General features: G+C 42.5%; 1 protein-coding gene across 3 annotated transcripts in view; it reads right to left on the reverse strand.

Annotated features, from left to right (window-relative positions):
* Positions 1-23998, reverse strand: part of MAP3K15 (mitogen-activated protein kinase kinase kinase 15) — a 123803-nt gene that overhangs the window by 88649 nt on the left and 11156 nt on the right. For all 3 annotated transcript variants that reach the window (XM_047843445.1, XM_047843447.1, XM_047843446.1), the window contains exons 2-3: positions 13322-13461; positions 10918-10941 (exon numbers count right to left, since the gene is read on the reverse strand). In XM_047843445.1, coding sequence (XP_047699401.1) covers positions 10918-10941; positions 13322-13444 — 147 coding nt within the window. In that variant the 5' untranslated portion in view covers positions 13445-13461. The remainder of the gene's footprint in view (positions 1-10917; positions 10942-13321; positions 13462-23998) is intronic.

The raw sequence follows: 23998 nt of genomic DNA on the forward strand, positions 1-23998 counted from the left end.
CATGTGTTAACTGGAATCCACAGAAACCAACAAAAAGTTACCAGAAATGGTCAACGAGAAGGTTAATGTAACTCTATAAATATATACATTTCTTTTTTCCTTCTCTCAGCTTATTTAAAAAACATTATACAGAATAATAATTATCACAAAAATATTTACCAACTTTACGACTATATAACCCGGAGTATCCATAACAGACCTGTAACTGAAGGTGCCAGAATCCCACTTATTTGGATACAAGTATGACAGGTCTTAACGCCATTTCTAAAACAAACACTTCGCTGAAATCTTATTCATAGTCTTTCTTCAGCAAGCCCATTGCTCCCAAATAGCACAAAAGTAAACTCTGTCCCCATCCTACTCAAGTCCTCAATAATGAGGTATGAAAAAAATAGGACCTCGGCAAATAAACGCTACGTGCTGTTCCAGGTTATGGCTCAAGTGGGCAGAGCAAGAGAGGCGCAGGCTCATCAAGACCTGCCCACAGCCAGGCGGGGACCTGATCCTTTGGGCAAATGTTCAGCCACAGAGAAAAATGAGGAGAAAGAGAGGGGATACGTGACGTCTGACAACTGAGCGAGCTGACTGAACAGGACTGCGCAGACAACGGGAATCTGGAGCCTTGGCAAAGTAAAAATACTCCCTTTGAGAAAATCTCTCGTGAAGTGTATAAAAGTTGAAGAAATTTTACAGAAAGCAATTGGGACTAATGGCTACATTTACAAAAGCGATTCATAAACCTCCAAGTGAAAGCACAGGCTTTTGAGTGCAGTACTTTTGTTCTAAGGAAGAAGAATAGGCTCAAACATCTTCAAATGATGGAGCACATTCAGACTTTTGTTGGTGGGGAGAGCAGAAATTAAAAAGAAAAACACTGATTAGCATAACACATGTCCAATAGCAAACCAAGCTTGTATATTTGTAACTGTTACATTTATAAATGGAAACATCTCAAGAATCCAGCTTAGTAAAACACATTCAACAAAGGCAGCTTAGTTTCCTACAATAAAGGGGCATTAGAACCAGTATGCTAGGCACATTAACATGTAAACCCTTCGAAAAACTCTTCAAATACCTCCCAAAGGAAGATTCTCATATAGTAAGTGGGGTCAGAGAGCAGAGTAAAAGCCACTGGCCTCAGACACCGTGACATTTGGGAGTGGAGGAATGTGTCCTCTGAAAGTTTCTAGTCCCTACCTTAGCAGTGGAGATTTCTAGAACTACTTCCATGTACAGATTCATCACCATGAACAGACTGTCCTGTACCATCACTAGGTTAAAGAACAGGTGCTTTTAAAAAAGCTCTCATTATAAAAGTTTGATTATATAGTCTCAAATGCCATACTTTTTTCCTTTACCAGTCACCAATTTTATTTTTTAAGTTTTAATTTTAATTCCAGGTAGTTAACATACAGTGTTATATTAGTTTCAGGTGTACAATATAGTGATTCAACACTTCCATACTCGAATGTCGTTTTTAGTGCCTCCCTAATACTCCACATGGTAAATATTTACCGTGTACTTAACCATTCTGTTTAACTTTGTTCTGAAAATTTTCTTACTGTACACAGAGATGAACACTTTTGCATCTTCACACTGTTGTCTTTTCCCAAGAATGAAATGACTAGAGGAAGTTTAAGGTTCTTGGTATGTACTGCTGTCAAAGAGGACGGAGCAGAGGCATTTCCTTTTCATCATCTCAGCAGAGCTGGGTAGTGGGATGGATTCCCCCCAACATTTGCTAAGTCAGGTGAGAAAGAAATACATTATTAATACTGAAATAGGAAGTATCATAGCATCTCTGCTCAAGCATAGCAAAGATGGTGGAGAACTGGGATGGCCAAGGATTGAATCCCAGCTCCATTCCATACTAGATGAATGACCCCGGACAATGTACTTCTCTGTCCGAATCTGAGTGTTCTCATCTTTAAAATGGGGACAATCGTACTGTCAACCTCATTAGGTGATAGGGGCCTAAATATGGTCATGGCACATAGTGGGCATACAGTAAATATCAGCTGTGTTCAACAGTTCTAGACCAGCCCAGGAGTTGTGAACCTGGAGTCTATTAATCCTTGGGAGTCTATGAACTTGAATGAGAAGAAAATTACATCTTTGTCACCATTTACCTTTAAATGAATTGTAAAGCTGCCTTCAATTAGGAACAGAGGTAACACATCTTAGTTTTCATGGGACCCAGGACTTTGTCACTAATAGAAATCACAGAATTTTTCCTATCACGTTACACTTCCTGCAGAGGTCTCAAAATAACCTTTATACCCATTACCAGTCCAAACTTATGATACTTTTGAGACCTGCTGTTTGATCTTATTATTTGAGACATTAATAAAGAAGCACACAGATTATAACATGCAACTTTAAAAAATATTTTAGTAGCTAGGTTTCAGTATAATTTGCCTCCTTTATAATCCTTTGTATTTACTTAAGCATTTTAAGGTATGTTCTGAGAAGGCGTCCATAGGTTCCTCCAGATTGACAACGGGGTCCCAAGGCCCTCCAAAACCTAAGAGTATCTACTCCGGACTCCCCAGCAGATGTTTCACATAGAACATCCTACCTGAAGCCCTAAAACACAAGTGTTTCTCCAGGGGGCTTCACATACGAACACATTTATGGGTAACAGCGCGATTCCCACTCACAAACAGCGGTCTGGATTCTCTAGGACAGCTCAGGAGAGCAGAGCATGCTGTGTTCTTCACCTCACGGTCTAAGGGTTTCAATAATGGCCACCAACCAAGGACACTCAGGACTTTCCCCTCAGCTGGCTCCTGTGTAGCTACTCTATGCAAGAAGGTGAAGGGTTCAAGGCCACCAGGACAGAAACCCAAGGGAAGGGGCCTCACTACACCAGCACTTATTTCTATTTATGGCCAGCAGCAGGTGGCAAAATTGGTCATTAACAGCACAAGTTTTATCAATTAATTCTTTGGAGCAAATAAATGTGTAAAATCTCGTCCCAACAGACTTCCTAATGAGACTTCCAAGCTCAATGTCCTAAAGAACATTTTTTTTATCACAATACAAACGTTTAATCAGTCAATAAATGACCCAGGCAGGAGAGGGGGGGAAATCTAAGGCAGATGGAAGGTGGTTTAACACTATCCAAGATAAAAATGATTTCTGAGCACTCAGGGAAGAAGGCCTATCTTGAATGCTGGCAGAACGTAGTTACTTTGGAGCCTGAATCTTGTAACGCAAAAGGGTTGCAAATCCTTTGTGAAAACGAAAACTAGAAAACCATGCAAAAGTGTTCCCAAGAAGATTTACAGAGCAGATGAACAAATACGGGACAGTAATTTTTCAAAAGTTATTTAACATGAGCATGCATTAAAAAGTCCATTTATTAAGAAAGAGAATCCAAGTCAGGGGCTGCTCAAAAAAAAAAAAAAAAATGAGGGGCACCTGGGTGGCTCAGTCGGTTAAGCGGCCGACTTCGGCTCAGGTCACGATCTCGCAGTCCGTGAGTTCAAGCCCCGCGTCGGGCTCTGTGCTGACAGCTCAGAGCCTGGAGCCTGTTTCAGATTCTGTGTCTCCCTCTCTCTGACCCTCCCCAGTTCATACTCTGTCTCTCCCTGTCTCAAAAATAAATAAACGTTATAAAAAAAATTTTTAAAAATGATTACAAGGTGTTAAGCCTAATAGATACAATTCTTTGTCTAGTCAGTTACAGGAGAATTTTCAAAATCCCACACATGCACATCAGGGGAATGCAGGTGTTTTTTGTTGTTGTTGTTGTTGTTGAAGATCGATGCAAACAGCATTCCGTATTGCTACTTTTCTCTATTTGGTTAGGATAAGAACTAATAATACACAGAAGCCCAATAACAATTTCAACTGAATCATCAGGCTGTTGTGACACTTAAAAGGTAACTGAAGATCTCACTGCTGGAAACAGGCCATGCAGTGTCAAGTGAACTACTGCAATTGCTCATCTGCTTTGTTCAAACAAATAATGGCTATCATAATCCTAGAATTATTTCAGATCTGGCAGGAATTTCAGTAACCACCTGATTGATCATCTCATTTTATACAGGAGGAAACCGAGACCCAGAAAGGTTAACCAACTGGCCCACAGAGGACCACAGAGCCAGACGACCTCAGGTCCTTCCCCTTCCTCCTCAGGATTCTTGTCAGTAACCTCCATTGTGGCTTAATTTTGAAATACCCTTAATAAAGCAAGCCATGTTACACAAAATACCTATCACAAACAGATGGGTAAATGAACTGTATGGTATATGAATTGTGTCACAATTTAAAACAAATAAATGGGTATCTTCAGACACCAAAGACTTATTCAGTTGGTAGGCAGAATTACGTATTGCTGTTTTGGTTCTAACACTGGCCCTGTGAAATGGGACATCACTCCTGTGACATTCGAGAAGAACAGACAAAAGCTTTGTGGTTTGCACTTCCAGAATACTCCAATTTCAAAGAGATCACAAGACCACAAGCACATAGGGAAAAAACAAAAGGCATCAAGACTAGAGAAAAGAGAATTTAAGATGAGGTAGAAATACCAGGGGCGCCTGGGTGGCTCAGTTGGTTAAGCGTCTGACCAGCTCAGGTCATAATCTCGCAGTTCATTAGTTCGAGCCCCTCTTCGGCCTCCACATTGAAAGTGTGGAGCCTGCTGGGGATTCTTTCTCTCTCTCTCTCTCTCTCTATCTCTCTCTGCCCCTTCCCCCACTTTCATTCTCTCTCTCAAAATAACTAAAAAAAAAAAAAGGTGATGTAGAAATACTAAAAAATAGCTATACAAGACAAATATTCAAAGGACACAGGTTTTCACGTAAATCATATTCCATGTGCAAAATAAAATTCTGCCTCTCCATTTACTGGGAGACATAGCCTTCTTGTTGGAAATTGGTTCTTCACTAATAAAAGTGGTAAAAATTCTGATCTGAACTCAGAAAACCCAGAGGATATCTAAAGGAGAAACGAAATTTGATTGTCCTTTTACCAAAGTGTGCCTAAGCAATCTATATCATCTTTGATAATTTTGGATCCCAAGTCATGGCAAACTGAAAAGTGAGGAACGCAAGAGGGAAAGACCAAGAGAATTCTGTTACGCTGAACTTGAGTACTAAATTTGCTTGTAAGCCAAGAAAAAGACTTCCAATATTGTAGAAAATGTACCCAATATTGCCAATGTCTGTTTCTCAAAGAATTTCCAATTTACTGGGATTATAGAGATAACTATTTCAATGGGAACAATGAGTTTCTCTTAAATTTCATTGGCTTTGCAGAAAAAACCCACCTAGTCCTGAGGTCAAGAACCAGATTAGTCTTTTAATAAGGTGCTTTTTAATAACATGATCCTAGCTTAGAAATTTAACTTTCATTTTTAAAAACCAACTGTGAACTCTGCCTTTAGGACATGACAAATGAAAATATGGTCTAGTGCACTTTTAACAATTCCTTCTATAAGTACTGAGTGGAATATCTCATCCTCTCCTGGTAATTTTCCTAGGGGACAGGGCAGGTTTATGGCCTCGTGTTTCCTTCTGGCGAGGCTATGATATGTATAGCTTCCAGGTAATTACCCACAATTCAATGGAAGAAAATGATTTCTGTGCCTCTCAGCCTTAGAGATACAATCCTTCGTCGTGGGGCATACAGGATTTGCAAATTTCTCCAATAAAATGATTATAATGTGGTGGACACTCAGGCACACAGACACCACCCCCGACCGTCAAGGTAGGATGTGTGGCCCCTGCTGTTAGCTCCTGCCATCCCAAACTGCCTCGGCGCAGACAGTACCTCACCCAAGGTCACACACCTTCCAGGGAGGGCTGGATGCAGGCATGTAAAGGCCTGGCCATCTCACCCCGACCCAGAAAGGCCATTCCAGCTCTAGAGCCCCCCACAGGATCAGCCAAGGCTATCGCTGAGCCTGCCTCCCAGCCTCATCTCTCTCTGCCTGGTCCTGCTTCCTTCCCTCTGCTTCCTCAGCCTTGACCCCAAGGGCACGCCTGAATAAATCTCCTGCACACTCAATTCAGTCTCAGAGTCCACTTCCAGGGGGAAATCAACCTGCAAAATATACCATGGCTTTGAAGGTATGATTATTTTTTGCAAAGGAAAATTAAAACAGTTCAAGAATACCTGTGGACTATGTACATGAGTAAAAAAACTACCAGGAAGTTCCAAGGTTTAATAAAGTAGTCTCTCGGGGTTGGCTAGCATTTCCACTCTTGTTCCCATAAAGGCTCAACCTTGATCTTTCATCACATCAACAGGTTTTCTGAAGTGGTAAAATGCTGAAAATGGCTCTCTTTGGTATCTGTGAAGCAGTAGGAAATAGCTTAAGGATGAAAATAATAGAGAAAAGTAATTTTTCTGGAACTTGGATCAAAAGCTGAATTACATAGAGGGATGGGCAAAAAAGGGGAAGGGGAGTAAGAGTATGCTTACTATGATGAGCACCGGGCAATGAACAGAACTGCGGCATCACTATATTGTACACCTGAAACTAATATACACAACCCTGTTAACTACACTGAAATTAAAATCAAAGTTCATTTAAAAAACCGGAATTATGAGGCACCTGGGTGGCTCCATCGGTTAAGTGTCCAACTTCAGCTCAGGTAAAGATCTCAGGGTTTGTGAGTTTGAGCCCCGCGTTGGGCTCTGTGCTGATAGCACAGAGCCTTCTTGGGATTCTCCCTTTCTCTTTCCCTCTCTCTTTCCCTCTCTCTTTCTCTCTCAATCTCTCTCTCTGTCCCTCTCCCACTTGTGCCCACTCTCTCAAACAAACTTAAAAAAAAAACAGTATTTTTAACTCAAATACTGAAATAAAATGTGCTGAGCGTTGAAGATTTTTGTAAAAAGTATTTTAATATATATATTTTAATATTTACTTAGTTTTTGAGAGAGCGTGCATGCACACCCATGAGCAGGGCAGGGGCAGAGAGCCAGGAGGACAGAGGATTGAAAGCATGCTCCCTGCTGATCTTAGGATCGTGAGTTCAAGCCCTAGGATGGGTGTAGAGCTTACTTAAAATAAATAAACTTTAAAAAAATATCCATCCTGAAAATGAAATTAAGAAAACGATTTTAGGGGCACCTGGGTGGCTAAGTTGGCTAAGTGTCCGACTTCGGCTCAGGTCATGCTGGTAGGTTCGAGCCCCGTATCGGGCTCTGTGCTGCCAGGTCAGAGCCTGGAGCCTGCTTCGGATTCTGTGCCTCCCTCTCTCTCTCTGCCCCTCCCCTGCTCATACTCTGGGGCTCTGTCTCTTGCTCTCAAAAATAAATAAACATTTAAAAACAAAACCTGGAACATGAGAACATGAGCATGGTCTAAAAAAGAGCTGAGTACAAAAGGTGATAATGTGTTTCCAAAGAGAAGATGAGCCCAGAATGGCTGCAGACGTGGCCCAGCCTGAAGCCTAGAAATTGGCTTCCTATCCTCCACATCACTGCAAAACAAATGTTCCTAGAAATGGAAGCAAGTGTGCCTACCTGTGATGGTTAATTCTGTGTCACCTCGACTGGCCTGGGGTACCCAGATTAAACATTAGGGCCGGGGGTGGTTATGACGGTGTTTCCGGGTGAGATTAGCAGCTGTGTCAGTGGACTCTGCCACAGTGGGTGGGCATCGTCCAATCCACTGGGGCTTGAACAGAAGCTGAGAAAAAGAGGCATTTGCCCCTCTTGCTCCCTTGCTGCTTGAGATGGGACAGTCGTCTCTGATCTTGGGGTTAAAATTTACACCACTGGCTCCCCTAATTCTAAGGCCTCATGACTTGGGACTTAATTACACCAATGGCTTTCCTGGGTGTCCAGCTTGTGGATGGCAGATGGCGGGAATGCTCAGCCCCCATAACTATGTGAGGTGATTGCTCAAAGTAAAGAACTCCCTCTCCCTGTGTCTCCTATTGGTTTTGTTTGTCTGGAGAGCCCTAAGACACCAGCCCTCTACCAAATGAAGTCGAGTTCAATACACCATTAGGCACAATCCTAGAAATATAGGATGATTCCATGAAGGCAGAGATCTCAAAGCCTCTAGGTTTCCATCTCTTCACAAATCACTTCAAGCGTTCAGTGGCACAGAGTGTGGCATTTAATCTGTACACCTGCCTCACAGGACTTCCTGATTTACTGCCTAGGACTATGTTGTACCTTTTTTTTTTTTTAAAGCTGTCCAATTATTACAGACCCCAAATTTCATCAGATTCTTTCCCAAAACCTCTGCAGTCAGACAAGCCAGACCTCTGGTTCTAAGCAGCATTAACTCAATCCATATTGAGGGGACAAGCGAGTAAACCCTCCTTAAAAGTCATCTGATTTACTGTGACATTCTTTTTCAATGTTTAATCACTATTAGCTATGAGATGACCATTCTGCTGATCCCAACCTTTTTTTTTTTTTAATGTTTATTTATTTATTTTGTGTGTGAGAGAGAGAGCGCATGCACATGAGTGGGGTAGGTGCAGAGACAGCGAGAGAGAGATAGAGAATCCCAAGCAGGCTCCATGCTGTCAGCGCGGAGTCAGACATGGGGATCAATCCCACAAACCGTGAGATCATGACCTGAGCCGAAATCAAGAATTAGACGCTCAAATGACTGAGCCACCCAGGCGCCCCGCAACCTTTTTTGAGTTTGCCCTACACTTCCCTGCCACCCAGAGTAGAAGTAGTAACTGTCTCCCTACTTTCCAGAAATGGAAAACATTTGAAAATGACCGTGAACAATACTTCTCAAGGTTTGTTTCCCTTCAACCTTTCCTCTTGGTGTTATCTTCCACTCTTCCAGCTACCTCTGGTCCTTTATTTTGTTTTCCTGAACGCTCTAAATTTTCACAGCCCATGAAGCATGACAACCAGTACTGAGCACTGAATTCTAAAGTAATAGCAAATGTAGCAGAGAGATTAGTTGCCAAATCGTCTAGAGTAAGTTCATTACAAACAAACAGACGCATGCGTATATATATATATATACATATATATATATATATACACACACACACACACACATATATATATGTGTGTGTATACACACACACACACACACATATATATATGTGTGTGTATACACACACACACACACACACACACACACACACACACACAAGGAGAATGGTGCCATGATATAATCAGAATTACCAAGAATGTGAAGGGGTCCCTGGGTGTTCAGAGGAGAGAGCATGCACCAGAAAGGAGGGTATTCAGTGGAATGGTAACAGAGTGACACTAAGTCTCTTCGAGAACAAGAATATTTCTGGGCTCCAAAACACCCAGTAGTCAGGATGGAAAAAGTTTTCTTCTTTGTACTTTGCCTTAATGTGATTCCTGTCTTGAGGAATAACTGTTGCTGACACATTCCTTGCATTAAATCCAAGTTACGTCTTTTCACTTGTGCAACAAATATGGAACCACAGACTCTGAGAATTTTAAGTTATCTATGAATCAAGTGAAAGAGTTCAACCTTCTCATTCTCCTGATGAGGACACTGAGGATGGGGGCGGGGATGACTGTCCAAAGTGACTTAGAGACGAGGCTGGGGCTACAACCCGTGCCTGGCAGCCTCAGGCTCAGGCTCCTTTTACTGGATCCCCCCTATCTCCATGACGGAGGTAATTTAAGAAATCAAGATCTAGAAAGTACAAGGAAGAGCCCCATAAGTGGAGAGCAGCAGTATGTAAATGGGACAAAATGAAGTGACAGGTCTTCCCATTTCTTTTCCCAAGAACTCAAACCCACCCTGATGCCTTAATTTTATAGGTCAGCTTATGAAATCCAAGCTCCAGTGGTAACTGCATAACCTGCACCACTTGTTTGGTTTCTAGAACTTCATTATCTGGCTTGGAGGAGGAGACTCAAGGCTTCCACCACAGAGAAGGAGCTCTGCCTGGGTTCTGGAGAAGTTTAAGCCCCACAGCTGCAGGGTAGGGCCTTCTGTGAGGGGGGAATGTCATGCAAAGTTCCTGTTCCCCTATAGAGGGCACCCCTGGGGGAGCTCTACCTCCTTGGCCCTTTATCCTTCTCCCTTCGGGAATTTCAACTGGTATAGAAAATGAGACAGGAGGCCCTTCCTTTCTAGAAGGACCAGTGTAAGCAGACTGAGGGCAAAGGAAAGAAAGGAGGGACACGTCCTCTGTCTTGGTCACGACTGGTCAGACCACAGTGCTACAGGTCTAGGAAGATGAGTGCTTCAAGGCTCATTCAAGGCACAGGGTAACCTTGGCACAATTTCCAAGAACATGAACTTATCTGAATGTCTTTAAAGTGGGGATTTCATTATATGATTCAAACCAACGTGGTGTTATCACTATGTCACTGCAGGAACTCTGGGCTAGGCCCCGTATTACCTCAAGTATAAGCTCATGTTTCTCTGTTGTTAGGGAAACTTTGGTGGGAAATATGGGAGGTAATGGCTCCAATAAAAAGAATCTTGCTGGTGTCCAAGAGACCAACCCAGATCAGAAGGAGATAGCCAGATGGTTCCAGCCTCAAAGTCCTAGTACACAATGAAGAGTAATAAGTCCGTTTTCCTGACCTTACCTTCTGCCCTTCACCCCAGATGGGAGTGGGGCCTAACCTAGCAGGCAGCTCGAAGGACAGGGGGTTCCAGCCATCCCCCTGAGAAACATACCAACAGGCATAATTAGAAATCACTTTGCAGGGCACCTGGGTGGCTCAGCCAGTTAAGTGTCTGACTTCAGCTTAGGTCATGATCTCATGGTTTGTGAGTTCGAGCCCCACATTGGGCTCTGTGCTGACGGTGGGGAGCCTGCCTGGGATTCTCTCTCTCCCTCTCTCTCTGCCCCTCCCCCACTCACGCTCTATCTCAAAGTAAATAAAACTTAAAAAAAAAATCACCCTGCTATCTGTGAGATTTTCAAGCAAGCATCTTCTACATTTACCAGGTTAAAAATCTGAAAATATAATACTTACTGTGTTTTTCTGAGTTACCATATCCTGAAAAGAAAAAAATAAGATGAATACAGTTTTTTAAAAAAAAACCCATTAATTTCCATAAGCACTACAAGCACTTTGCCCCCCATCATCCAGCACCCATCCTAGAGCAAGACCTATCATTTGAAACCTCCCCACTTTCCCTGAGCAAAAAGCTTCAAACAGGGTGAGCCTCAGAGAATTGTAAAATTTATATTCTAAGGAAAACAGATCATAATTGGCTAGCTTTTAGAATGACTGAGGAACATTTACAGTTATGAAAATGCCCCATAGCAGCGGCAATGCTTTTGTCCAAACACTGTGAGATTCAGGTCTAGGACTCTGAGCGCCCTGCACCTCACCTGTCCAGTGAACCACGGCAGTGACGGCAAGGAATGCCCAGGAAGTGCCGTGGGGTCCTCTGGTCTACAGTCGCTTCTTGCCTCAATCAGTGCTGCCACCACCCCCGCCCCTCCGTCAGCCTTTCTACAGAAAGGGTGTTGCCGGTAGGGTTTCTGACACATCACTGTAATTGTCTAGGAACCTTCAGATTCAGCGATAGCAATTTTAGTCAGTTAACTTAGCATAATGGTTGTGCAGTCCTTGACCGTATCATTTATGCGCTGTCGGCCAACATGTGCTGCAAAAAGAAAACATAATAAAACAGCTGCCCCATAAAATGGGTTTTCTATATTCTGAGATTTCAGTTTTCTGTTGACAAGTGCAGACCGCCTCTTCCAGTGTCAGATGTAACGGACTACCCATAGCCATTTTAGGAAGTATTTTTCCATATTATTAAAAATTAACACTTACCTAGGTTATGAGACTTTCCAGAGGAGTCCACTAAGGCATCGTTGAGAAAAATAATGAATTGCATCGGAAAAAATGCTTTGATTTCATGTTCCTCATCAAAATGTAGCGTAATAATCTATCCTTTCATATTTTCTATTTCTAAGTATTTCCAAGCACAACTTCCTTAGTGAAAACCGGTAAAAGAAAATCAGTATCTAAATATCTAAAGTAATATTTTACATTGGCTTATAGTCTTTTGAGAAACTATTTTACAATGTAAAGTACAATAATAACCAGTTTCTTCTTTTAATGTCCTATGAATGATGTCTTAACACACAGTACTGTGCTCCAGTTACAGAGTACACATCTACATAAAGTGTATGTGATACTGAACACGTATAGGTTTCACACCTGAAGCAGGCTGTATTTCTACCAGGAAATAATCCCAATTATTACAGAACCTAGAACAATCTGGTTAATATTAAATCCCAAGAAACACAAAAATGTTCATCCTTGCCATCACAAAATTGTGCTATTTATATGCTAGTGATTTTTAACACTAAGGGAGCTGGACATTTAAAAATGGCATCCATGAAAGCTAACTTTAAGCCGCTAGTTCTCACCCATGACTGTACTTCGGAGAGGTTAAAAACAAACCCCCCAGAGACTGTGATGTAATTGGTCTGGGGCGTGACCTGGGGACTGGGATATTTACAAGTTGTCCAAGTAATTCTAAAGTGCAGTGAAGGTTGAGCAATACTGCTGTTAACAAACTAGTCTTTTATTCCTGAAATGATTTAATACAGACCAGATTTTCCTAACTAGTATTAAGATATTCAACAATATTAACATTAGCTGAGTTTTGCAGTAGCTCACCCTAGACCTTCACATTTTACAAACAGGAGGATTTCTGAAGTTTTTATTTCACTTCCAGTATAGGTAACACACAGTGTCCTATTAGTTTCTGGTGTACAAGGCAGTGATTCAACACTTACACGGGACCTCCTACTCCATTGCCATCTGGCCCTCTGTTCCAAATATGATCATTTTTAACAAGTACTATTATCCAAAAAGCACTTGTTTCATAGTTCCAAAAATACATTTTTTAAAATCTCAGTAATTACTGAGTTGGGCACAAACAGACAAGTTTTCAGTGTTCCTCTGCTTTGGATGGTGGGGGGCGGGGGTAACAGATTAAATACTGATTATATCTATGCTAGAACTTTCTGCCCGCTATGGTAATGGTTATGCGCAGTCTTATTATTGAAGTTGAGAAACTATTTTTTTAATGTGAAGGTTTGCATCACATTGCCCATTAAAGGACTCAGAGCTGTGTGTTGGCTTCCGTGGAAACTGTTTTTGCCTCCACTTCCCTAATGAGTTTGGAAACGATCAAGATGCCTACAAATGCCTCTCTGTAGTACACACGCTCACACAGTGATCAGGAAGTTGTCTGTGTGAGCGAAAACCTGTAGTAGAAAGGAAGGAATTGCACGAGCAAATCTTTATTGTTTTTCTCCAACCTCCTGTACTACACGTACATTTCATTTGACCATATAATACCGTTTTCCCAAAACAAAGTATTCACAAGAAGATGAACAACATCCTTTACCTTCAATGAAAGAGCAGTGTCAGCATCGGTGTCGTGGTAAAGGATCACATTATTGGCCATGTCAAAGCTTTCTCGGACCCCGAGATGGTAAAAGAGTGAAGGCTGTCTGGAGACATCACTCATGTCCACCACGGCGACATCTGTGATGAACATGGAAAGGACACGATGTGGGAGAGAGAAGTGATCTGTGTCCTTCATCCACTTCCTGTTGGTCACCAATGGGGAACTACCACAATTTGCACTTGTAGCAACAGTCTTTTAGGCAAAGCAGAAAGTGAGGAATGATTGGATTAACATTACCCCATGAACAGTGGGAGAAAAGCAACAACAAGATAAGCCTATTCCTTCATCAAAGGACTTGGGAATGTAGCCTCACATAAAGATTACTGATGGATTTAGTTTTAGTGTTATTAGGAAACAGGCCATCTCCACAGAAGATATTTAGCTTATATACAAATTATAAAGTATAGTATAATGAAATGTAAAACCATACTCCTGCCGTGCCAACCCAAGACAGAGCATTATCTATACTGTGACTCTCATGTGTCTCTTCCCAGTCACTTCTCTCCCTCCTGCACAGAGATACACCTCTGTCCTGATCTCTGGATTTCTCGGTTCCCTGCATGTATATGTGTATATGAAAAAATATATATGTACACTTATGAGCATATGCACATGTATACTATATACGTGCATGCACAAGCTTATATGGGATTATGTATGCACGTATATATACATATTATATATGCATGTGTATGCATATTATGACGTATGAACTCCTGAACAGTATACTGTTTAGTTTTGCTGGTTTGTGAACCTTATATACATAGTAGCACACCATATATATTCTTGGACTTGCCATTGGTTGGTGATGCCACCAATCCGCATGCCCAGCTCTGGCGGATGCATTTTCACTTCAGCAGAGCATCCCACTATATGAGGACTAGATGGAAATTTCTTTATCCATCCAAAATGCACTTTTTTTTCTTTTTCCTATTTCAAACTGCTGTAATGAACATTCCTCTTCATTCACATGTCCACCATCAACTTGACAATGTAGCTGAAACACCCCTGGAGTTGTGTCCTACAGAGACCTGTTCTGAACAGTGAAGCAACCTATCACATCAATAAGGAATGTGTTTCAATGTGCCCACTAGTACTGGATACCATCTCAAAACTTGTCATTTTGGAAAGTATAAAAGCTCCAAGTTTGATTGGACCTTCCTTATCCACATGCAGAGATTTTGCAAAGAACGTCCTGCTGTGACTCACAGAGATCAGCAAAAATCCCAAGGATGCAGAACAGAGGTGACGTGAATGGGAGCAACAATGAGAAGGTAGGCGGAAGCCACATGGGCACCGTTGTGTCTCTGAGCAGGAGGCAGTGGGACACTGGAGGGCAAGTGTCCACAAGCCAGGCACTGTGCTGAGTACAAGGGACAGAAGTGTGAACAAGGCCTAATCCCTTTCCTCAAAAAAAATGTGTAATACAACAACAGTGACAGGAAGGAAGTGGTGGTGACAATCACCCAGAGGATGGCTAAAGTGAAGGTCACCGTGACAGAGGCCACCCCCCCCAGGAGGGTACTCAACCCACACTGGGGCAGAGGGCAATCAGGGAAGGCCTGCAAGAAGCGAGGTCGTCTGGGATCCAAGGGTCCAGAAGGGTCAGGAAAATTGGATGGAAGGATGAGGATGAGGTGATGGAAAGAGTGTTGCAGCAAGAGAAGAAAACCAGTGCAAAGGGCCAGGTAAGATGGGCCATTAAGTGTTCAGGCTACTGCAAATAATTTCCTAAGAAGATGAACCTGGAAGGGTTAATAGGTGCCAGGTGATTAAGGGGGCTGAAGGCCACGTGAGGAGGGCTGCACTCTACCTTAGGGCAATGAGAAACCTAAGGCAGGGTGGCGTTGTGGTTTTTACTCTTGTTGGAGAAGTGCATGAAGGACGCCAAAGATGGCCGACGGGGCTAAAGCAGACTCTGGTCTCTGGCTTCGAGACCCCTCCTCCGGGATCTTCTTCCTTTGTTTGCTGCGCGCACGAAAACCCCCAAAGAAATGGAAGCTGATGACTATAAATTACCCTCCCCACATGCACTCGGCGCTCAGATCTTTGGAGAAACAGTCTCCTCTGAGCCCGCCGGCGTTAAGCCAATCTCCGATCCACCAAGATCTTCGAGTGCCACCTGGTTTTTCCGCCAGCGTTCCAGCCTGGTTCCATAACGTTTTTTATCATGGAAAATTACAAATATACATAAAAGCAGACAGAATAGTATAACGAAACCCCCACACCCGCTTCACCTCCCTCAACAATTACCAGCTCACAGCCAGCCCTGTCGCATCTCTCCTGCCACCCACACCACCCCCTTCCATATTCTGAAGTAAATCCCAGACATCACCCTAGCATTTCATTCCCAAATATTTCACTATGTGTTGCTAAAAGAGGAGAATGCAGAGGAAAAAATCACTGTGGCATCAATGCCTCACCTCAAAGTTTTTAAAAAATAATCACGAGGGGTTTTACACGGGAACCTATCCTATCCAAATTCACCCTTTGGAGGTTGTTGTTCAAGAAAGGACAAACATATACGCTGAAGACACACGACCCAGCCTGATTGTTTTATCTCAGAAGGGTACCTGCTCCCAGAGACATTTGCTTGGAGTCAAAAAATCACACTGCACCTGAATGAATCAGACATTCTGCGTACAGGATTGTTCCTTAGACTCGATCACCTGCTCATACGAAAAAGAATGTGTTGCCTAATTATGCTATTAAGAGATGGCAATGAAGATGCTAATTCCAAAGCCATGGAGATGGCTGTAATTAGCTAACAGAGGAAAGGAAGCAACCGAAGACAAAGCAGAGTGACGGGAAAGGGCGGAAGACAGATGGACAGCAGCCCCCCAGTTATGTCGACCATTCTCGGGGAAAACCTGCAACTTGATGGACTAGCTTGTCACTGAGGAGAGGACGTTTTAATCCAGTGAAGCGAGTTCCTTCCTTCCTCCGCCTTCTCAACATTCTGTGTTGGGTCCCGTACGCTAGCCCCACCGGCCTTACCACCGCCACTAGAGAGCCCCTCCTCGGCTCCACCCAGGGTTGGGACAGAGACTTGCCGGCGCCTAATTAACACAGAGCAGATTGATACCGCTATCCAGACTCCACGTAATCCATGTTCAACAGAAAAACTGTCTCACACCCAAAGCTGACATTTTTGCCTGACATTTGTCACTCAGGCCACTACACTGAGTTTATGTTCAGGATTTACACCACAACAATATTCAACCCAACCAGCTTATTTTTACAACTCTGAAGATACTAATTTTGCAGATTTATAAATAGTAAATTTAAACACCACAGTGGAATTTTTATTATAAATGAGGCATCAAGGTTTTTTTTTCTTCCCCTAAAGAGATCATAAGTTACCTAAAAGCTTCAATCACCACAATGGTCACCTGCTTTGACATTTACAAAACAGTCCCACAAACATCTTGGTTTGAATTTCAGAACCACCCTGGCAGACTGGCAGGGTAGGTACTGGCTTTACTTCACAGATGGGGAAATGAAGCACCAAGACTGCCCCAAGGTCACACAGCGAGGGCCCGACCGAAACAGGGCTCCCAAGTGTCCACGTGAGGTCTACGACTTTCCTGACTCTGAAACACAGCCACCAAGGGGTAAAACAGCTGATTGATCAAGCTAAGTCTTAGGCAAACAGACCACAGATAAAAAGAGGTAAAATTCAGATTTTCCTTTGCAAATGCAGCCTGCTCTCCGAGCAACCATTACCTTTCAGTTTCTAATGACAAAGGTCAGCTTCAGGGGGAAAGTCTGCAGAGGATACACCATTCTCCTTGATGGGGACACACACGCCCCCTTCCCATCTTGGTTTAATAAACCTTAAGAGACAGCATAACAGGAACTTGCAAAACAGCTAGGGCTCTCCTTAAAATCTACTCTTACCAGGAGAGTGTCTGAATTTGAAATCAAAGTGCCCTTCATACAATTTCAGAATCAAGTGCAAGGATCTCATGACGTGCTAATATGAAAAGATGAATGATGCACAGGATTTTAGTTCATTAAAAACTTTTGAACACTGTCTTGAACATTATTTTTGTGAAATGTTTTATAAGCAGTAAGTAAAACTCTAATTTCCTAGTGTGGTTTAAAAGTGTCCAACTTCCAAAGCCAACCACTTGTCAACAAAATGATACAATGGTAAATGATTTACCGTATGGTAATTCTGTGACTGGACTGGCTCATGCCAGTTTTTACATATATTCCAGGCAATCTGAAATAATGAAGATAAGGAAGATTGGTTGTATCTAAATGAACTGGATTTTAGAATAACTTTACTGCCAAAGACATTTAAAAACATCTGACTGGACCTAGGGCAACATTAGTTATCTGAAGCTACCCAAAAACAATAGCGCCCATGTTTACTGGACAGGAGGCACATTCTACTTCTATTTTAAACCCAATTTTCCAGTCTCATAAGGAGGACACAACCTACCAATTCAGTGTCACGACGTCAACAAATCCTTACCAAATAACACAGAGGCATGGGATGGGTATCCCATTTCAACGGGCGAGGCAGTTGAAATGGGATACCAAATATAGATATTTGGCCCCCTATCTTTTGCTTTCCAAGATCTTATTTTTTTAATGACCAAAAAAAAATAGGGGTGCCTGTGTGGCTCAGTCAGTTAAGTGGCTGACTCATGATTTCGGCTCAGATCGTGATCTCACAGTTCATGGTTCGAGCCCTGCATTAGGCTCTGTGCTGTCAGCGGAGCCTGCTTGGAATTCTCTCTTTCCTCTCTTTCTACTCCTTCCCTGCTTGTGTGTGCTATCAGAATAAAACAAAAATAAAAAAAGAATGACCAAAAGATAAATGTGTGTAACTTTGTAAGTGTGATTGAGATGTGCTGACTACCAGTTTTCTTCAAAGAAACATGTCGAATATAAGCAAGGCGTGAGGTGAATGGACTCACCGGGCTTCATTTAAAAACATTTTTTTAATGTTTATTTTTGAGAGAGAGACAGAGAGAGCATGAGCAGAAGACAAGCAGAGAGAGAGGGAGACACGGAATCTGAAGCAGGCTCCAGGCTCTGAGCCGCCAGCGCAGAGCCCAACGCGGGGCTCGAACCTACAAACCGTGGGATCATGACCTGAGCCAAAGTCTGACGCTTAAGTGACTGAGCCACCCAGGCACCCCTACCGGGCATCATCTTAGGCCACTCGCAATGAACTATCCGTAAGAGAGAAGGCAGCATGATTTAAGTCAGTGAGCGTTCACATACTGACGTTGTTCCTCCAGCTACCAAGGACAACAACGGCACCCTACCATTCGCTCGGTGCTTGAAACGGTGTGCCAGCATCCACACCCGAGATGGTACACGTCACAGCTCCCCCTCTGGGTTCCCTGGCAGCTTTTAAACATGCCACCTAAATATTTTCATCTTCATCACCTGAATGTTCTCTGCAGCTTCCTTCAGCCCTTTTATAAAAGGATCTGCTTTAACAGAACACTCTCTGGCAAACAGTTTTTGAGACCATTTCTTTTTTTTTTTTTTTTTTTTTTAAAAAGAGGCAAACCAAGAAACTGACTCTTTTTTTTTTTTAATTTTTTTTTTCAACGTTTATTTATTTTTTGGGACAGAGAGAGACAGAGCATGAATGGACGAGGGGCAGAGAGAGAGGGAGACACAGAAACGGAAACAGGCTCCAGGCTCCGAGCCATCAGCCCAGAGCCTGACGCGGGGCTCGAACTCACGGGCCGCGAGATCGTGACCTGGCTGAAGTTGGACGCTCAACCGACTATGCCACCCAGGCGCCCCGAGACCATTTCTTAACAGCTTTTTCTGACCAGCAGATAATGACTTCTCCTTCTAAAAGGTCTGGGTCATTATGTCGCCTTCAAGATGTGTGCAATTTCAGAGATGAGTAGAGCCTGAAGCACAGGGACCACATGGCACACACTGTGAAGAGGGTACCACTGAGCTTTTCTGTCAGAGTGACAAGACTGTAGGAAATGGCCACTGCCTTCCTTAATTTGTTCTCTACTTGTCTCGCTAAAATGACTGCCAGTCAACACAGGAGGACCCGTGGCTTTTACATCCACTTCCAAGGTAACATCCCCCTTTTTCCTGACCAAATCAACTGCTCTTTCAAGATCAACCCTAGGTACCAGGACTTCTGCCTGACCACAGATTTCACCCATTCTGTGCTCCAAGCTTCCTCAGTGGCGTCCACCTCACAGCCTACGGAGGGGAACACAGTTCATTTGGCAATGGTGATGGGAACTCACTGCTGGATATAGGGCCATTTTTCTTTGTCCTTATCCCATCTAATCCCCCCCACACACATGCCAATATCCTTTTTCCTAGGAGGTTCTTTGAGAATCCATGTCCAGAGTTCCTGGTTTGCACCAAGTATGCCTCACTAGCCACAGACTTTACAAAAATTACTTAGCAAGGACAAGTACTATGAATGCAGGATTTTCATTTTCAGGAAAGACAACACATTTTTTTAGGGAACCCATCCAACAAGTCTTAAAACTTCAGCCTTGGAAGACCCAAGGACAATCCAAGGGTCATTCTCAACATCGAAATGGTCTTTGCTTGCAGCTCACAACCAAAATATTTGGACGGCTACGGTGGAGACCCAACAAGAATCTCTATGATATCAACCATTTCCACCATCTCGTGTTTCACTTCTTTTGCTCCCAATCTTACCAGTCACACAGAGCCTCTCGTACGGACAAAACTGGTCTGATACAACGAAGCTGGCCTTGAGGATATTTTTGCTTATTAAGTTGATCATTAAGATGCAGAGATATTACATTCTGCTTACTAAGGCTTCATGACAAAACATCTCAAAATGTAATGGTCTAAGTTCTGGTTCCAAGTCAGATGGAGTAGACATTCTAGCTTGTCTCTCCCTGAATGCATCTATAAAAACTAGGCAGAATGGATTGAATAGGTATTTAGGAATATGAAAAGCAAGCCAACTGGAGAAGACCCAATTCCAAAGTACCACCAAACCAAAAGCAAGTGGCCCATATTCCCCCAGTCTTCTCTAGCTGGGACTAAAGGCAGCCTGAAACCCCAAAATGGGTGCTGGGTGTGGATGCAGAGAGCGCCAGGAGAGCCCTGTAGTTGTGGCTCAGAAAGCAGGAAAGGGGACTTCTAATGATCAGAGAGAGGGAAGGCAGTTCTCCACTTTTTTCTCTGTTCCCTTGCATCCCCCAGACCCTCGCAAGCCCACAGTGATGCCAGCACAGACAGCCGGTGGCAATGGGGTCTACAGGTGCCTGGACCTCTGAGATGGGGCAATCTTCTGCTCTATCTGGAGGAGCTGTGGTCTCAAGGTTGGGGGGGGGGGGCAGCAGTGAATCCCTGCCTTTTTCTCTCTCTGAACTCCTGGCCTCAAACATGGGCAGTTGTGGAAATGTGAGGCTGAGTGGGTTAACTAAAGCCCCAGTCTTCTGGCCACAAGACCAAAAGGGGAGTTCCAGTAAATCACAAAGTGCAAAGCCATGCAGCACTGAAAAGGCTTTGAAATCAGAAATGGAACCACAACTGAAACTGAACTTGACAGCCTAAAACCACCAGGCTGACCACCTGTTAGAGCAACAATACCAACAGACTCTACAAGATATATGCAAGGCCTAGAATCTCATGATAGGATTTCAAAAGGTTCAGGGTACAATCCAAAATCACTTGGCATTCAAAGAAGCATAAAAGTTTCAAACTCACATAGGAACAGACAATCAATGCACTCCAATGACAAGATGACAGATATCAGAATTACCTTACAATGACTTTAAAGCAATTATTATAAAAGTTCTCCAAGAAGTTAAGGGCAGACACTTCTGAAAAGAATGGAAAAAGTAGAAAGTGTCCACATAAAGAGAAGAACCATATGGAAATCTTAGGGATGAAAAGTATAATAACCAAAATAGAAAACTTACCAGACGGGCCCACAAGAAGAATGGACATGACTGGCGGAAGGGGGTGGGGGTGGGGAGGGGAGTCAGTGAAATTAACAATAGTGCAGTATAAATGATCCAATATGAACAACAGAGAGAAAACAAAGAGTTTGTGCCCAAACATAGAAGGTTCTAGAAATTAAGACACTCTCCCAAAGGCCTGTAAACCAATAGGTAAAAAGCACCAGGAAGGATCATGAATAAATAGCTCTCAGAAACAAGGGCGATGTGCTCAACTACACTCAGAATAAGGGAATCACAAGCTAGAACTGAGATACTATCTCTCAACTAACAGATTACCAAGAGTCAAAAGACTAGCAAACTATTTTTGCAGGTGCATTTATTCTTTAATACACAAATGCCACTTCTGGGTACCTAACCACAAATATACTTATACATATATTATATAGCACATATACAAAATTACCCATTGCAGCTTAGTAGCAAAAAAAAAAAAAACCCCATATATCCAAGTATCCTTTAAAGAGGAACTGGTAAAATACACAAGATCAATTTACCCAATCATGTACTCTCCAGCTATATAAAAGAAGAAGGTAGGTTCCCATATTCTGATTTGGAAAGTTGTTCAGGCTCGACTGTTAATGGAAAAATACAAGGTGCATAACAGTGTATTTGGTCTGGTACCTTTTGACTAAGAAAGGGAGAATAAGAATGTACATTCATATGTGCTTATATTTACATAGCAGAAGTTGTCAAACTTTTTCCTGTAAAGGACCAGAAAGTAAATATTTTTGGCTTTGTAGCCTCACAGTCTCCACCACTGCATAGATGAATGGATGTGTTCCAATAAAGCTTTATTTACAAAATGAAGGCAGCCAGCTTGCAGGTGGCAGCATGCTGACAACTGATATAAACACTATACGGATAAATAAAAAACTAAAAAAAAAAAAAAAACAAAACAGGGGAAACAGTGCAGATGGGATAAAAGAAAAAAATAAACTGGACTTCATCAAAATTAAAAGAAAATATGCATTAGAGAACAGCATCGAGAAAGTTAAAAGATAAATCACAGAATCAGACAAAAAATTTGCAAATCACATACTTAACAAGGGATTTGTCTCCAGAGCATGTATAGAATTCTTACAACTCAATAGTAAGAGGACAAATAACTGAAAATAAGTGGGCAAAGGATTTGAACAGACATATCTCCAAAGAAAGTATACAAATGGCCAACAAACACAAGAAAAGACAGTCAACATCCTTCATGATCAGGGAAATACAAATAAAAAGCCACAATGAGTTACCACTTAAAGCCCACTAGGACAGCTATAATAAACAGACCATAACCAGTGCTAATGAGGATTCGGTGTGACTGGAACACTCGCACACTGCTGGTGGGAATGTAAAATGTATAGCGGCTTTGGAAAACAGTTGTTTTTTGAAAAGCGGTTCCTGAAAAGGTTAAATATAAGGTGGATATAACCCAAGAGCCCACTGATGGATAAAATGGATACAACAAAATAAGGCGTATCCCTACAATGGAATATTATTCAACCTGAAAAAGGAAGGAAATCCTGACACATGCTCCAATATGGATGAACCCTGCAAGCATTATGTTAAATGAAATAAGTCAATCACAAACAAATACTGCAGGATTCTATTTACAAGAGGTATCCACGGTAGTCAAGTCATACAAACAGAAAGCTGGGTGGTGGCTGCCAGGAATGGAGGGGAGGGGGAAACTCAGAGTTATTTAATGGGTGCAATTTCCATTTTACAAGATGGGAAACTTCTGGAGATTGGTTCCACAAGGTGAATGTACTGAACACTACTGAACTGTACGCTTGGAAATAGCTAAGATGGTAAATTTTATATTATGTGGCTTTTTAGCACACAAAAAAATTTTTTTAATGTTTATTTATTTTTGAGAGAGAGAGCGCATGCAAGCGAGGGAGGGGTGGGGGGGGGGACAGAGGATCCCAAGTGGGCTCCACACTGACAGCAGTGAACCCGATGCAGGGCTCGAACCCACAAACCGAGAATCATGACCTGAGCCGAAGTTAGATGCTCAGTCACCCAGGGGCCTCTCACAATCAATATATATATATATATTTTAAAGAAGGTTAAATATAGAGTTACCATATGACCCAGATATCCCACTCCTGGGAACATAAGAGAAATGCAAACAAATGTCCACACAAAAAGTTATAGCGTTATTCACAATAGCCAAAATTAGAAAACAAGCCCAATATCCATCAGGTAGATAAAAACAACATGGTCTATCCATACAGAATTTCATTCAGCAACAACAAAGGAATAAAGTCCAGATACAAGCCACAACAAGGATGAATCGTGGACACATGGTAAGTGAAAAGAAGCCAGCCGCAGAAGACCACATTTTACACAATGACATCTATATGAATAAGCAAATCTAGAGAGGCAGAAAGTAATGGCTGTCTGGGGGCGTGGCTAGGCGGCTGGAGTGGGTAATGATTGCTAATGGGTATAGGGTTCTTTTGGTGGGGGGGGGGGGGGTGCAAAGTGGCCTGAGATCAAGACTGCGGCGATGGCTGCATGATTCCATACACACACCAACCACCACTGAACTGTACATTTGCAGTGGATGACTCACTTTTCAATAGAGCTGGGTTGTTTTTTTTTAAGTGGAATATTCTTAGCAGCAATTGGAACAAACCGGAAACTGCCCAAATGTTCAACAATA

The sequence above is a fragment of the Prionailurus viverrinus genome, chromosome X, assembly GCF_022837055.1.
Source record: "Prionailurus viverrinus isolate Anna chromosome X, UM_Priviv_1.0, whole genome shotgun sequence".
Lineage (NCBI taxonomy): Eukaryota > Metazoa > Chordata > Mammalia > Carnivora > Felidae > Prionailurus > Prionailurus viverrinus.